The following is a 17,574-nucleotide window of genomic DNA, read 5'->3' as shown; positions in this document are numbered from 1 at the left end:
CTGGAGAACTTTAAAAACAAATTTCATAAGGTGCTTGTCTATTGCTCTGTATACCTTCAATGGGGACCAGAAAGATACCAAATAGAGAGGGGCACGGGCAGCTGTGAGCCCCTTAGGTAAGCGGGCTGAGTGATAAGTGATCCTGGTCTCACCTAAAAAGAAGCTAAGTTTCCACACCTGGAATGACTCCCTACTGCCTTGGCTTCCAGCTCTCTTGTATCTTTGAGTCTGCAATAATGGGAGCCCAGCTAGAATCAGAGGGACACCGAGACCTCAGACATTATGGGGACACTTCTCACTGCCGATTTCTGAGCCTCCACAGAAGCCATACCCAGAAGGACAGGGAAGTGGGCTTTGGGAAACAGACATCTTGCCCATAGACCTAGCTGAGAGAGCACGTTTGCCACCCTCTCAGCCCCAGCTTCACTGTAGTAGGGGCCAGGTGTCTTAGTTGAGGCCACTACAACAGAATACCATAGACTGGGTGGCTTAAAAACAATAGAAATGTATGTCTTACAGTTCTGGAGGCTGGGATGTTCAAGATCAAGGTACCAGCAGATTGTCTGGTGAGGGCCTGCTTCCTGATTCATAGACAGCTGTCTTCTCATTGTGTCCCCTTCATGATGGACAGGACAAAGGAGCTATTTGGGATCTCTTTTACAAGGCACAAATCCCATTCATGAAGGCCTCACTCTCATGACCTCCTCACCTCCCAAAGACCCCGCCTTCAATACCATCACAATGGGGATTAGGTTGCAATATATGCATTTTGAAGGGATACAGACATTCAGCTATAGCGCCAGGGTACCCGATATGCTAGTACCCACAACCTTGCAGTAGCAATGACTCAGACCCCACACCTAAAGAAGTCAGTAGGTACTGAGGAAGGGATTTTGACTTATATCTCTGTGTTGGCCATGGAGCTGTCCATGCCTTTGACACTTTTTAAAAGTAGACATCTATTAACATTTTAGAGGATATTACAAAAATTATACATATTCATTGAAGGTTTATTTATACAACATAATAAAGGTAATGATTTATGGTAACACTACAAGATTTTGGCACCTATTTTAGTCTTTCTTCAAATATTTATGTGTGTACAGACATACACATACATACATATATATGAAGTATAAAATATATTTAATGTATACCACAATGTACTGTGTATGAAATTATTTTTAACTTCTTATTAAGGAATGTATATATGTCATAAGAGTGCAGCTCAATAAATTTTTACAAACTGAACCCACCCACATGATCGGCACCAAGATAAAGAAACAGATCGTTACCAGCACCTGTCACTGAACTAACTTTTTACCCTCAATGGGAGGACATAGCATTTACATATGTTTTCACAAAATGATTTTCAATGACCACATAGTATTCCAAAGAATACATCTGCCATAAATTGTGTTATCTGTTTTTACTGGATCTATAGTTCATTTCCAATTTTTCACTAATAAAAATTATGCTGATGTGAATTTTCTGGCAACTATATCCTGCTCACATCACTGACTATGTTTGAAGGGTAAAGCCTGGACATGGAATTTAAGGACCAAGACACACAGGCTTTTGATATGTGCTGCCAAATTGTCCTCGAAAGAGAAAGTATGTGCACTCTCACATCCGCACCGACGGGCTTGTTTCCCCTCACTCCTGCCAGTTCTGGCTGTCATCTTTCTGTTTTGTTTGTGGGGATGGTTGTGTTTTCCTGGACCTCTCTTGGTCCTCTATCTGGCTGTGTCCCTTTGCCCCCAGTTTTTGGGTCTGAGGAGGAACTCTACTGAGTCTGTCACCTCTACGGCTCCAGCCAGCCTGCCAGTCACATGGTGCCCTTTGAATGCCCCTCCCAGAGATTTTTCTCTTTTTTTAATGTAAAGCTCATGTAAACCACTGAAGATATATTTCAGTTGAAGGAAGAAAACAGAAGCAGCAGCCGTCTCCACCACCAGGAGCAAACACACTGCACGCCTTCGTCTGTGCAAGGGTGAGGGGTCAACACGGAACTTTTCAAGCACAGGTTATGGCAAGCTGATCTATCCAAGTTTCCCTAAAAGTCCAAGCCTGTTGCATTTTTGATTCCATCTCTCCTTCTACCCTGATATCGTGTGGTCTGCCGATTACAAAAGACGATGGCGGTGGGATGGTGGGAGCACCTTTACAGCAGAGATGCATGCGCCCTCTGTCTTTGAGGCCTCCTGATGACCTTTAGCCTTTGATACTCTCTTGGAAACCCAAAAGAGAGGAATTAACTGTATAGGTTCGTGAGCCACCCGTGGAGTGGGCTGGAGATCTCAGGTGGTCTTGAGAGCCAGGGGTCTCTTGCCAGAGGCAGTTTATCACATCTGCTATTCAAACTGTGTTCATGATAATTGTTCTTCTAAGATCCATGCCAACCCACCAAACAAGACTGGCATGACACCAGGGGCTCCACAAGATCTAAAATCATCGCTGGCAGAGCTGCCAAAACAACATGCAAAATCACTCCTAGAGTGCAGGGCCCTGTCGTCTTTGCCAGTCAACCTGAGTGATGCTCTCCTAAGGAGGCAGGAAGAACCTGTGGGAGTATCCCTGCATCTCTGCCTGTCAGGCCCTTGTTGAGTGTTCTCACAATGAAAGCATTTTGGCAGGTGTCTAAGAGATTATTTGCCCACGTGTTGAAACAAATCTCACCAGGATCCTACAAATCCCTCTTAAAGGAAAAGGCATCTGGCCCAGTTTTTAAACCATTGGTGATCCTTTGCAAATACTTATTCAGCTTTTATTTAAATTTGAACTAATCTTCAACAGTTGGTATTTAAACTAGAAATTTGGAAAGGAAAATTTCTACTTCATCTATAATCAGAATTGGTTTCAAAGGTGGGGCCTGCCCAAGTTTGCATACTTTGTGACACATTTTAAAAATAAATGGTTTGATCTGATTAGTAACTTCTTGTTGCTGTTCTATGCTAGTCGTTCTCAAGAGTGGGATCTGTGAACCAGCAACATAAGCATTACCTGGGAACTTGGGGGAAATGCAGAAACTCAGGGGTTGGGGCCAGCAATCTGTGTTTAACAAACAGCACCTAGACAAAAGCAAATCACAGTGCTTTATAAAAAACAAGTGGAAGGAGAGAATTCATATGTATGGATTCCAGATCAAATATGTAATGACTTATTCTGAAGAAAAAGCCAAGGAGTTTGAAATTAACTGGTAAAGTGACTAGGCTGAGCTAGTGAAAAATATAAAATGCCCAGTATTTTAGATATAATTCAGTTGTATTACTTTTATATAATAACCTAAATTGGACTGGTCGAGTATTGCCAAGAGCATTTCCCAAAAGGAATCTGTAACTGCTCTAATGAAGAGATAGATATTAGGTGTTACTCACATCTTTGCTGTTTATGGAAACTCAGTCATATCCATGGTAAAAAGAGTTATGTTTCCTTCTTCTCTTGGCATTGGATTCTGACAGTTCCAGTTTCAAATCCTAGCCTCACCCATGAAACATTCATGTGACCACCCACCCCCACACCCAGCTTGTTACCCTCTCAGTGCCTAGATTCCCACATCTGTAAGTAATATGGAATTCGAATATTTACCTCATTGTACTGCTGTGAAGATTAAATGAGGTGATGCATGGAAAGCTGGGCATGATGCCCAGTTCATCAAACACACCCATTTACTAATAGCCTTCCAACTACTTTGATAATGGCATTTAATTAAACAGTCTCCCCTTCCAGAAAATAAGATTCTGGTTTTTATTATGTTGCCTATGAGCAAAGGTATTTTTTATTATTAATGTTGCCACATTCTCACAAATCCTAATTAACAGGGTAACCAAATGAGCTTAAAAGCAGATTGCAACACTGGCAGAAAGACCCAGTGTGTTGAGCAATCCTGTGTCTAAGGTGCTGAGAAGAACACAACCTTGGGAGCCAGGAGGACTGAATTCTGCTCTCCCCTCTGCCTTTAAGTCCCTGGGTGACTTTAGATGAAGCTTATATCTCAGGGCCTCATGGGCAACATGTATCTCTGCCAACAACCCTCTAGTTTTGTGCCAAGAGGCTCCAAGAGCAAATGTGCTTCAAAAACCAAAAGGAAGCCCAGTTGCCAGCTAAACAGTAGGGTAAGCTGTTACCTATTCAAGCTACAAGACAAAAAAACAAACAAACAAAAATGGAGAGTTTCACATAAACCCTGCTCTCAAGCAGTCATCAGTTGAAGTTATAATACAAACCCCCAAACTGAGGGGCTATCAGCACAGTTTCCCACACGACTGTAATAGCGTTTGGAGAACTGGATCTGTCATAAAAGCAATGCAAACTCCTGACGTTAAAGTTGGTGCAGATTACAGCCAACTTTGAGTATGAAAAATGGTTGTTGAAAGCCTGCAGCCAAGTAGGGAAGGGAAAACCATGGGCTCAAACAAGGCAGGACAAATGTTCGTCACAAGGTTACTCCTATTGCTTTTGAGATACTGTATGTTGTTCCTGACTGGCATTTTTCCATTTGTTCTTTGCTGACATGAGCTGGTTCTTTTCAGCTGCCATGTGAAGACCAGATCATCCTCCTCAAAGGCTGCTGCATGGAGATCATGTCCCTTCGCGCTGCTGTGCGCTATGACCCAGAAAGTGAGACTTTAACCTTGAATGGGGAAATGGCAGTGACACGGGGCCAGCTGAAAAATGGGGGTCTTGGGGTGGTGTCAGACGCCATCTTTGACCTGGGCATGTCTCTGTCTTCTTTCAACCTGGATGACACTGAAGTAGCCCTCCTTCAGGCCGTCCTGCTGATGTCTTCAGGTGAGTATGCCTAGACTCGTTCGTGGGCATCCAAAGAGCTTTTGCTTGTCTAGTGCTAATTCCAATCACTTGAGTTTTCATTCCCCTTTAGCTTCAGAACATAGCTCACTCTTCTTCAGTGAGAAATTGCAGGCTTGCCACTGGACTGGGAACTTAAAGGGGGGTGTCAGATGTCTGATGCTTTTTGCAGCGTTCCAGGATAGAAAGAAGCCAAAGGAGCCATCTTAAAGACTCTATGAAGTGATCCACCTTTGGTGGATACTCTGCAGCCCTCTTCGTAGTCTTTGGCCAAACCTGCCTCCTTCTGGTTTGGGGTATGCCAGATATGGATGTGAGTGACCACACGATTGAGTGTTAAGTTCTGTGTGTGGAAACCATGGATGCAAGCTAGAATTTGTTCATGGCTTAGCTACAACTGAAGTTTCAGTTATCTACTGCTAAATAGCACACCAACCCAAAACTTAGTGGCTTAAACATCCAGGATGGCTGGAGTTCAGCTGGGACATCAAACACTGGTTCAGGCCTCCCTCTATGCGGCCTTTCCTCCTGCAGGGTAGACTTCTTACTTAGCTGTTGATTTCCAAGAGAGAGAGTCCCAAGCACATGAAAGCAGAAGCTGCAGATCCCACGAGGCCCAGTCTCACATCACACAGCATCACTTCATCCACATTGGATTGGCCAAAACAAGTCTGAGTGCCAGCCAGGACTCAACAGTCCCCCTGTAGATGGGAGGAGAGCACAGAATGGGCAGCCGTGTGTAAGCCACTACACATCAAACCCTTTCAGAGAAGATAGTTTTAAATAGAAGTGGTTTCAGAGTCCTCTGCATTTTCAGGGCACCCAAGTGTTGCTGTACTTTGGTACTTGTCACTCTGCGCTGTAACTACCTGCTTCACTTGTCCACGTAAGTCCCTGTGGACTTTTTTTTTTTTTTTTGAGGACATAAATGTGTCTAATTGTATATCCAGCACCTAGGCCAATGTTCAGTAGAATTCAAGAAATGCTTATTGGATAAATGGCTGAATATGTGGGTAAAATATACATCGAGAATCCTTTGTAGAGTCGCTGCTTCCTGGTTAACTCAGTAGGATTTTTTTTTTTTTTTAAAAACCTGAGACAGGGTCTTGCTCTATTGCCCAGGCTGGAGTGCAGTGGTGTAAACACAGCTAATCGCAGACTTGACCTGCTGGGCTCAAGAGATTCTCCTGCCTCAGCCTCTCCAGGCACACACCACCACCCCTGGCTAATTGTTTATTGTTTTGTAGAGAGAGACGGGGCTCACTATGTTGCCCAGGCTGGTCTTGAACTCCTGGGCTCAAATGATCTTCTCACCTCAGCCTCTCAAAGTGCTGGAATTATAGGCATGAGCCACCACGCCTGGGCTAGAATTCTTTTTTTAAAGCTGATCTAGAAATGTATTTACTATAGGAAATTTAGATATGGTAGACTTTTCAAAAAGAAATAATTCCTTTTATTATGGAAAATTTCAAGGGTAAGTAGATAGAAGAGCATCATGAACTCCCGTGTACACTGTGGCACACAGACTCCAGACCAACCCCCCATACTCCCCACCTCCTAGTGTTCACACCCTGGATAATCTCCTGTCCTTCAGTGTGTGCAGGACCCGTGCCTTGATTCTAACCAAGAGAATATGGCAAATTTGACGTCACCCCCATGTGATTACATTACATAATCTAAGATTCCCTCTTGCTGGCAGACTTGCTCTAGGGACTCTCGGTGCCAGCTTCGTGAGGTAAACCACCACGTGGGGAAAGTTCCCATGAAAGGAGCTGTAGACAGCCTCTAGGGCTGAGGGTGGTCTCCAGCGACAGCCAGCAAGAGATGGGGCCCACAGTCGTTCAGGAGAATTATTCTCGGAGAAATAAAATGTATAGCTTATCCGAGGCTCTCGTCACACACTCCCTGTGTGACTTTGAGTGACCCCTAGCTTCTCTGGGCTTCAGTGACCTTTAAAATGAAGAAATTAAGCTACATACACGGGAATTATATTTCTGGAGGGACTCATGGTAATTTTTTTAGCTGAGATTTTAGAGGTACAAAGACAGTTTTAAATAATGTTGAATTACACCATGAGAAAGCTATTTCTTTGAGAGTTTTCTCTTCCTGGTTATATCTCCTTCCAAATAAGGCAAGGAGAGAGACTCAGTGTGGTGCTAGTCTGCCTTTAACACCTCTCTAACACTGACTAACCTTCCTTTTTAACAAAGAGAGAGTGGATCTCAGGAGCAATGTGCAGCCAGAACCTTCAGCTCCAGAGTAACCAAGGCTTTTGCCATGCATCCATTTTTGTGGTTATCTTCTTATGTACGTCAAATGGATTTTTATTACTGAATAATAAGATGCTTCCTCTTTAGTGGGTCAGTTTCACAGATTATTAAGCAAATCATCTTAGTAAGGTAGATAAAGGGAGAAGTAGGTGGAGATGGCAAAAACTGAATATGATGCCAGACGCTATCAAACACCAAAGTGAATGATTCTTCCCAGTTCTCTCACGTTGTGAGGCTGACACTGCCTGACAGCTACAGGACAACTTAATAACTTTTCACAACCCACCCTCCCTAGTGATGTGGACCCTCTTCATTAATACTGCCAGGACCAGGAAAATATTACAAGACACTGTGCATTTGGCAAATGATAGCTGCCTGTCGGAGCCCCAAGTCTCCAATTCCTCTGCAGCCTGATGTTCTAAGCCCCCTGTTCTTTGTGCCATTTCAGTTACACAATATCTTAGACTTTTTCTTCAAAGACTTTTCCAAGAGCCACTACTTCTAAGTTCCTTGGTCCTGCAGTGCAAAAGGAAAAAATGAAAATGATCTGAAAGACATTCCTTTGAGAACTTTTGTCTTAAGGAGTTAAAATGGTCTTCAGTCTTTAAAATGTTTCTCTCTTCATAAACCTGTTCAGTGCGATTCAAGCATCATCAAAATGTCAGTTCGTACTCGCTATGTCATTTATGTGACCATCTCATCTTTATCTCTTTTGTGGCATTAGCCACAAAACCCACATTGTATTTTCCCTTTGAAACAATACATCCGAAGCAGTAATATGTTGATCTTCTATCTGGATTAAAAATTAAAGGATCCTGTGGAAAATTCTTGCACACTCAAAGAAAGAGAGAAGATAGGGGAGAGGGAGAGAGGGAGAACCAGCAAACCCACAGAGCAGCTTCATCAAATATGAAGGAAAACACAAGATAAAAATGTACAAATTTCCATTTGAGCTAAATAGGGGATTCCAAAAGCCCGTATGGTTTGTTAGTTTGTTTAGACTCAGAAGGGTGAATTGAGACATTAGCCCTGATTCTTCCTTTCCAATGAAGCAGAACCCTGTTTAGATTCCTACCGATCCAAACACCTCCAGAATTGGACCTTTGAAGTGTGAATTCATTTGAATTGAAGAGAACTGAGCAGGGGCGTGTTGGGCCTCCTAGAGCTATTTGAGGAATTCATCCAGGTTTATAGATTATTTTTGTCACCCAAGTGTCTGCAGCCCAGCTATTTCCCAGTCGTCCAGCCTCCTTGTGTCACCCCTTTATCACTTTTGGAAAGTGACTTGAGCCTCTGCCACATACTGTGGGAAGCCCAGTAGTCTATGCAGGACCTGGGAAGATTTCCTGGGCTTTCCAGGGTCCCGGTGTCCTCTCACTCCAGCTCCCACTGTAGCTGTTCTCTTCTCTGCATGGGGTGACTCTGGCACAGCTCCCCTCCCCTTTTCTTTTCATTTCAATTCCAAAATCATGTGTAAAACAAGGCTGCTATGGTAGCAATTTTACTGAAGGCATAAGGAAAGGGAAAGGCCAGTTCATTGCAGCCTGGAAGACAACACAAAGTTAAACATGGTGTTTCTTGGTCCTCAAGGAAATGTCTTACTATTCCGCATTCCTCCTTTGGCCTCAGGCCTGCTGCAATGTCCCCAGTCCCTTCATATATCTCCCCTTTCTATGCATGTCCGTGCTAGTCCTCTCCCCTCTCCCAGGCAGCTAGTGAAAATTCAAAATTGTTCCCCTCATCTTGCAGAATATTTCAGCTGTCAGCCTTCTCCTCCTGTACCCTAGGAGGGAGGCATCACCTTTCACACTCAAGAAGGTGATCTGTCTAAACAGAGATATTTATCTGAACAAAGTACTGCCTCTCTTCATAGAAATGATGCCACTCCCCTGGTACCTGGTCCCTGGAGCGCCAGAGTTCACGCTGCATCCATGCTTATGGCTAAGAGGGAAGACCCTAGATCTGCCCGCCTCCCACTAAAGGCCTGGAATTGGACAAAGCAAGCCTTCCCTCTTCCATCTCTGAATCAATGTCCATCTTGTCTCTTCCCCGCAGATCGCCCGGGGCTCGCCTGTGTTGAGAGAATAGAAAAGTACCAAGATAGTTTCCTGCTGGCCTTTGAACACTATATCAATTACCGAAAACACCACGTGACACACTTTTGGCCAAAACTCCTGATGAAGGTGACAGACCTGCGGATGATAGGAGCCTGCCATGCCAGCCGCTTCCTGCACATGAAGGTGGAATGCCCCACGGAACTCTTCCCCCCTTTGTTCTTGGAAGTGTTCGAGGATTAGACTGACTGGATTCATTCTCATAATTCCTACAGCACTACTGGGTGTCATTTCATTCCATTGCCTAGCTCTTTTTTGTTTGTTTCTTTGTGTCAGGAGGGATTATTTGGGAGGGAAAAGGGAAGTAGTCCTTGGCATAGACATGGATGAAATTGCCCCTTGAATGCGGGTACTTGAAACTATTGCATTTCGTTCTCTGGTCCTTTGATGTGAATGCTCTGAAGGTTTTACGGTTGTGGAGGTGGGGTGGGGGACAATCATTAACTCACCAGCACCAAGCATCACCAGCTCCCACCCATCCCCAGTCCGAGACTCGAGTCAGCAAAATGGCGCCGCAGGACACTAAAGAAGCCTTAAAACCAAGATAATACGACCACCTCCACCCAATCCTGATGTGTGCAGGGCTGAAGTTAGCAGAGTACAGACCACGTTTAGTTAGATGTGGCTTTCAGCCTTTTAGGGAAAGACTTGAACAAATTTGCATCTGTTCAAGAGCATGCTGTTTCCAGCACTCTTTATCGTCTCCTAGGAGCATAACTTGGAATGCACAGGAATATTTGTGTCCTAAAAAATCAGTTGTCCTTCCAATATCATTTTTATACCCTTATTAGATTTAATTCAAGTTATACAAGGGTGTGACTCAAGGATGTACAGATATTGACTGATTGAGGCCAACAAGGAAAATAATTTTTTTCAGTGAGCCCAGAGAAATTAGAAATCTTCACCATAGTCAGTGATTCCATGGTTTCCAAAAATTCATAGTATTACCTCACAGTAGGAAGGCTTCTTTCCCATTTAGGCTCAGAGAACACTTACAGAAATCAAACCTATTCACAGGGTGGCACCCCTTTTCTGTGGCATCTGATCTGTCATCTCCCAAGCTCCCGAACTTCTTTATCCAGGTTGTATCTTTGCTGAGCTGACAACAGATTTCTCTATGGATCAAATATTCTAATCAAGGAAAGATACGCTGAAATTTCAGTCTTCTTCCAGAGAAATTCTGAGGAGAGATTAGTGCAGCTACATTCTGAGTGGAAGGAAATGCAGTGTTCTGAGGGCCCCTTCGTGTCCTGATGGCTGGAGGATGCTTCCTTCTGGTTAGATCCTCAAGCTCCTTCCCTCGTTGACAAATGTCTCCTAGTCCCCTTTTTCCCTCTGACTCTGAGGCACTGCATAGCTTGACTATCTCTAAACAGAGACTGGCCCTGCTACTGACCCTCCTGTCCCTCTTATAGCACACCCTGACAGATACTCAATAGAAAACACCTGCAGACCATGTGCACACTTACCTTTCCTGCCCAACCTGCCTTCCCAATGGCCCATGCTAGAATAGCTTGTGCCCAGAAAACAAACAGTGACACTTCATCTCTTCAGTGTCAGAAAATGGGCATAGAATGTACCCATGCAATTGAATGTATCTCATTCTCCACTGGCATAGTAGATATAAAGTATTTCTTTGCCTACCTTTTACTGCCTTATCCTGGAAATATTGGGGAAAACAAGCCATATCAGTGAGATTTACCTAAAAACAAAGGAAGGAAAGTCACTGTGAAAACCAAGTAGATGCTTTAAGTCTGGTGGAGCATAACTGGCCCAGAAGTCTGGGTGCCTGAGTTCTAGGGCATGCTCTGTCAGCTGGTAGATTTGTAATTCTAGGTCTTGGTTTTCTCACCTGGTGAATAAGTCATGATCTCTAAAACCCTTCCTGCCCTTAATATTGTATGCATTTCAAGGGGAAAAAATCTGGTTCCTTTGATTTTTTTTTTTTTAACACTTAAATTCCTAACTTTATTAGACAAGAAGTATGGCCCACTTAACAGTTAAGGAACATAAATTTGGTATTGACTCGAAATAATAATTTGACACAATACTAGTCAATCATTTAGAGTCCTTGGAAAAAGAAGAGGAACAGCACTGAAAATTCCAAGTGTGATTGGAAATTATCTGGGAGCGGGGAATTAAATGTTCAATGCATGAAAGCAATTGTACTGGCTTCTGGGAAAAAGGAAACAAGAACATTGCTATGGAACTTGTTACCCAAAGAAAGGAAGTAAGTGAAAAGATTGACAATTATAAGCACGAAGGTCATTGGCAGATTACCTGCTTTATCTACAGACAGATCGTTTTGGGGTTTGGTTTTGTCTAGGCAGTCTCTGGCCAGGCTCCTTAAGTGCTTGCTCTGCTAATATTTCAGCTTCCTCTCTTGACTCCTTGAGGAGCCATGCTTTGGAAGACAAACACTTAGCCACCTCTGTGCTCCAGGGTAACCCTGAGAAGCTCTGCTGTCTGGGGCAAGCTTTCTTTCCAAAGGGAATGAGAGGAAGGCAAGCAGGCAGGGTCCTGCAGCATCAGGCCTTCTGGGGAAGGGTTCCTCATTTTGTTTGACAGGGTCCTCAGTACATCGGACACCCAGATTTGAATATAAGTTCAGAACCTGATCTCAAGCTGAATCAGAATGCTTTGGGGACTAACCATGATCGAGAATTGGCCAAATGGTATAGCATATAACAGCCATCCAGCCAGCCCAAGTAAAGGAACACTTGATCCTTGGCACCTTAAATGATTGCCTTCAATAGGCAAAGTGCTGGTCTGGAAATCTTGTTGAAGGCTGAATACTTCATGTGGAGTAGGACAAGCCTTAGCCCACTTCAGGTTGAAAGGAAAGGCCATAGGACTCAAAAGATAATGACTCTGAAACTAAACTCCTTCCTTCTGAAGCTGACAGAGGTACTTAGTGCATCTCAAGACTCCATCTCATAAAACTCATTTGTGAGGGATTTGCTCTAGATTTTTCTAAACATTTTTTCATCTATTGTCCAGACTTGCAAATCCAGTGTGGACCTGACGGAGACACCCTTCACACCTGCGCTCCCACCCCCTCGGCAGGGAGACGTCTCAGTAGAGGAGAACACACCCATTATGCTGGGATTCGTATTTATAAATCACTTCCCTTTTAGGGATGAGCGGTGTGGGGTGTGTGTGCGTGCGTGTGAGCGTGTGCGCGTGCGTGTGCGTGTGTGACCCTCAAGTGTACTTTGCTGTTCAATTTAGACGTGCAGTATTTCCAGAAACAATGAAAAAAGTAAGATGTTTTCTTCTTTATGATTCTGCTCAAAACACCACGTGCCGCCTCAGAGCTTTTTCTAGAGCCTCGGTCCTCAATGACGCGCTTGACGTGTTGATGCCTCAGCCCAGCGAAGCCCCCTCACCTGTGCCCCGGGCGACAGCTCTTCAGTGTGCAGTGCAGGCCTGGGGTGGACTGCCAGGCCTTCGCTCTGTACCAGCAACGCCGTTCTTGTTGCTCCTCCCTGAACAGGGGTACAAGCCCTGGCCCCTCCTCGACACTAAGCCCCCCACAGACTCAGCCTCCAAGGAACCGCTGAGCACCCTCGAAGCATGTCATTGTCGGTGATCCCTTTTTATTCTATGGAACTCTAACCTACTCGTGTCATATTGACCTTTTGCTGCATGAGTCATAAATTATGAAATCAGTCTTACGGTTTTTGAAATGTAGCCAGCATTTGTAAGGCTAAACCTTTTTCATGAACTGAATTTAAGTGAATACCCAAGCCACAGTTCCTCTTCAAATGGAGAGTGATGATCGACATTTGAATCTCTGTGCCCTTTCCAACGGCTATGGCATCAGGTTCTAAAATAAGCTCGTAATTTTTCCTGTTATTTTAATAATATGGAAATATTAGCATAGTGTTTCTTTTGATAGTGATAGACTATAATCCATATTTAAATTTTATAGAGAAGAAATTTTATTGTACTGTGATGTAGATATTTATTATCCAGGTAAGGATTTGCCCGGTGTGTATTTTTTACAATTGAGACATTTTACTTTAATCTTTAAAAAAAAAAAAATGCGTTAAAAACACACTCAAAAAAAAAAAAAAAAAAGAAAAACAGACTGGGGGGAAAAAAGGTTTGGCCTTATCACAGAATTTTTACTGTGCTGTATAAATGTTTGCAAATGCGAAAAGTGTGCATTTATAGTATGTTTCCACATTAATTAATGCCGCCTTCAAGAGCAATATTGTGCAGGTAAAACGCTGTTTGTGGCTTTCTGTTGCACAGTTAAAGCTGACCCACCCTATGCACAAGACAATCAAATATAAATCTGTCCTCCTCAGGATGCAGATAATACTCATGTAAATTATGGAGCACAATGTAAGACAAAAGAAGACACTTTACATATGTTTTGTTGATACAGAAATTATCAGGGCATGAATGAGCTGATGTGACATTATGCCACTTCTTTCTTTTGGTTCTCCCTTATTAACTTGGCATTTTTCATTTGACCATAGAGCCAAATTGGTTCTCCATGCTTTCCTCATAGAAAATCCTTTTTTTTTTTTTCCCCATAATGTTTTCATGCCCTGAGAATCAGAAAAATACTACAGAATAGAAAAAGATTTAGTCATTGGAAGATTTGTGTTTTGCAAACAGTGTTAAGTGATATTGCTAGATGGTGATATTTTTTTCAGCCTAAAACTCTGTTGAAATCTGTGATCAAAATGTTTTAAACTATCCAAAAAAAAATTTGTATATTTGGGAAAAATGGATTTTTACATAGCTTTTGTATGCAGATATAAAACTGTAATTATGAATATAGTGGGCGTAGATAAACTCATAAGCTTAAATTCTAAAAAAGAAAAAGCTTATAACAGATATACTTTCCTGTCTCTTTCTTTAAATATTATTATTTTCTACATAGGCAAAGAGTTGCCTTCACTTCTCACTTCAGCTGCTGCCAAAAGAGGGAAGCAAGGATGTAGGGACATTCATTTCATAAACAGACATCTATTAGAATAAGCAAATTTACTTGAGAAGAAAGCATGAAGGGAGAGAAGAAACTAAATAAAATGCTGATGGGGGGGGTTACCTCTTTGGAAGGGGCCACAAAGATGAGGGAAGGAGAGAAGTAAAGTTTTGCAGCTCAAGGACAACATTCATCTTCTCATCTCAAATTATTCAGGAATATTACTCATGGAATTATATTAACATCAGCTGCCAACTGTCAATCTCAGTTGCCCTGAACACATGTTAATTGAGATTCTTTCTATGACAAGTAACAAAAAGCTAACTCAAACTGGCTTAAGCATAAAGCTAATTATTGACTTTAATATCTGGGAAATCAAGGGTATTTGCAGACAAAAGCTTCAGACATGGCTGGATCTGGGTGCATTTACTCAGTATTCTCAGGAAGCTCCTTTCTCTATCTTGTCATTCATGTAGACTTAACATTCACAAGGTCTTTCACCTTATGGTGGCCTCCAATAGTTCCAGGATTAGCTTTACAGCTCCAAATATAGTGAAAAGAGAATTTCTTTTCTCCAACAATGCTAATGAAAATTCTGGCCTAATTCTCATTGGCCCAGTTTGAGTCATGTGCCCATTCCTGAGCCAATCACTGTGGTGAGGAAGACAGATGCATAATCAACCTTATCCTCAGGAATCCTGGAACTGGGTGAGGGGAAAGAGGAACAGTCAGCCTCATCTAAACTATGGACTGAGAGTTGAGGCAAGATGATTCCTCAAAGAAAATTCTATGTCTTGCTGCTATAAGTGGAGGAGAATTGTGGGCAAGCAAAAGCAACCAATGCCCACACCAAAGGTAAATCTGAAACCACATCCCATTTCAGTACAGCAAGCAGGTCTCCTTCACACAGAGGAAGCTCAGCTCAAAGCGTTTATTTGGCCAGGACATGAACCAAATAAACACTTTCCAAAAAAAAAGTGTTTGATCGCATTCTTCCTGGTTCATGAAAACACCAGTCCAGGTAAGATGGGGCAAGCATCATTATTTCCCTAGGCCAGATCAGTTCATAGTACTATTTTCTGAGTTTTTCCACTCTTTATTCAAATGACTAAGTATAACCTTTATATATTTATCTCTTTTCTACATTATGTACCTCCCAACTGTATCCTAATGAATATATTTCCCTCCTCTGAGAAATTACTGGATTCATTTATTGTGGAGAGCTGGAACATATATATTCCAGCTAGGTACAATTCTTAACCCCTTTACACAGGCAAAGCCAGGAGCTGTTGTCATGTCACAAACCTGGAAAAGTCTAATAATCTATTAAGAGAAGCAAGAAGACAAAGTTGGTTTGCTTCTCTACCCTCAAAATGACAGCTCACTCTGGTTTTATATTTAGACACTCAGGGCACTGTAGCTTTGTCAGTAAGTGGAAGTAGGTTTGTGTGCACAAATTCTGACACATTAAATGTTGTTTAAACCAAAGCAAAACTTAGTAGAACTACTGAAATGCAGAATATTACAGATACCATTTGAGCATGTATCTCAAGAGAATTCACTGACTACTTGATGAAAAGTGCCATGTTATACTCTTTATAAGACAATCTACCTACACCATACACTGATGAAATGATAAATGAAGTCTATATCTGTATAGCAATATTGCCTGGAGGCTATATTAAAATGAGAAGAGAATTGCCTTAGCCTAGGTTCCCCAGAAAGCAAAGCTCATGCTGCAATTTTATTAGGCATTATAGCACCCGAGGAAGAAGGAGTGGAGGCAAAAGTGAATGAGGCATAGAAGAAAAGAGAATAAATATAAAGTGCATTGCTAAGTTGGCCACACTTAGTACCCAACACAACTGAGTATTCAATTGTGTAAGACCATCTTCTAAGAGGCCATATGAACTATGCTGATCTGGCACAGTGGCTCACGCCTGTAATCCCAGCACTTTGGGAGGCGAAGGCAGGTGGATCACAAGGTCAGGAGTTTGAGACCAGCCTGACCAATATAGTGAAACTAAAAATACAAAAAACAAATCAGCCAGGCATGGTGGTGCGCACCTGTAATCCCAGCTACTCAAGAGGCTGTGGCAGGAGAATCGCTTGAACCCAGGAGGTGGAGGTTGCAGTGAGCCGAGATCACACCACTACACTCCAGCCTGGGCCACAGAACAAGACTCTATCTCAAAAAAAAAAAAAAAAAAAAGAAAGAATTTATCTACTGGCTCTCCCATTATCAAAAATAGGGCTAACTTCCTCCACGTCTAGGTTGTATATACCTGGCCACAGAGCAGGTCCCGTGGTGCTTCATGCTTCAGGAGAGAAAGCAATCCTCATGTGGGGAAACTTGGTCTCTGCTTCCACAGATGGGCATACCCCACCTACACTGGTTGGCAGATCAGGTGGCAGGTGGGATGAAGCAAGTTGCCCTGGGCCCTGAGGAGATAAGTGGAACTTGGAGGCTCTGCAATTTTCTGATACAAGGGCTCCTTCAGCCAACAAGTTCTTCCAATTGTCTGGACATGGGCCGTCAAGTTCCAAAGAGAATCATGAAGCTGAATAGACAATCACACTTAAATTTCACTGTACCATGGACCTGCCTGTATAGGGGCTTTTAATGTAATATAAACTGGTCATGTAAATTAATTGTCCTCTAAGTTACATTTTCTTGCAGTAAAAAATTAAATACATGTAAACTAATCTTTTAATTACACTACCTTAGTTTTTCTTGTAGCTGTTTCATTTCAAGGGCAATTTTTTCTATATAAATATCTATCTGAAAGTTTTATAGAAGCCAATAAAATTTTTTTATTTTTCCATATATAACTTCACTTGGTATAGACATTTTTGGAAACAATGCGTATAAAGAGTAAAGTCAGAGGAAGTTGAAATAAACACTCCTTTTCTTTCAGGACAGACTGATAATGTCCTGTATATTTTGTTTTAAGTTTCTTGTACATGACACCAACAGCAATGAGGAAGATGCGTATAGAGTAAGACATCTTCAATTTACAAATCAGAAAATTCTTATGCCCACAAATCCCAATGGATACAGAGATACGAAAAACACTCCTTAGTTTTACCCTAAGTCCTAGAAAGAGGCTGTAGTCTTATTTGTTGCAGATATTCAGGTGGGTTTGCATTCCAAGGATTTTATGATTTCTCCAATGGGAGTTTTTAGCTCTAAAGAGATCTTTTAGGATATCTTTCCACTACGTAAAGTCAAGGCCAAGTAGACTCTGTGTAATAAGTTACATCAAAAGATGAATAACCTGCCAGGTGCAATGGCTCATGTAACCCCAACACTTTGGGAGGCTGAGATGGGAACATCGCTTGAGACCAGGAATTTGAGACCAGCCTGGGCAACATAGTAAGACCCCTGTCTCTACAAAAAATTATAAGAAAAAAATTCAACAGTCATGGTAGCATG

General features: G+C 42.4%; 1 protein-coding gene across 6 annotated transcripts in view; it reads left to right on the top strand.

The window, feature by feature from the left end:
• THRB (thyroid hormone receptor, beta) overlaps positions 1–15,109 on the top strand; it is a 366,193-nt gene extending 351,084 nt beyond the window's left edge. For all 6 annotated transcript variants that reach the window (XM_011974799.1, XM_011974798.1, XM_011974801.1 and 3 more), the window contains 2 exons: positions 4,533–4,791; positions 9,135–15,109. In XM_011974799.1, coding sequence (XP_011830189.1) covers positions 4,533–4,791; positions 9,135–9,376 — 501 coding nt within the window. In that variant the 3' untranslated portion in view covers positions 9,377–15,109. The remainder of the gene's footprint in view (positions 1–4,532; positions 4,792–9,134) is intronic.
• Positions 15,110–17,574: the final 2,465 nt, after the last annotated feature.

This window comes from Mandrillus leucophaeus, unplaced genomic scaffold (genome assembly GCF_000951045.1).
Source record: "Mandrillus leucophaeus isolate KB7577 unplaced genomic scaffold, Mleu.le_1.0 Scaffold149, whole genome shotgun sequence".
NCBI lineage: Eukaryota > Metazoa > Chordata > Mammalia > Primates > Cercopithecidae > Mandrillus > Mandrillus leucophaeus.
The sequence above is the reverse complement of the archived record's forward strand: the minus strand, read 5'-3'. Positions and strand labels throughout refer to the sequence as shown.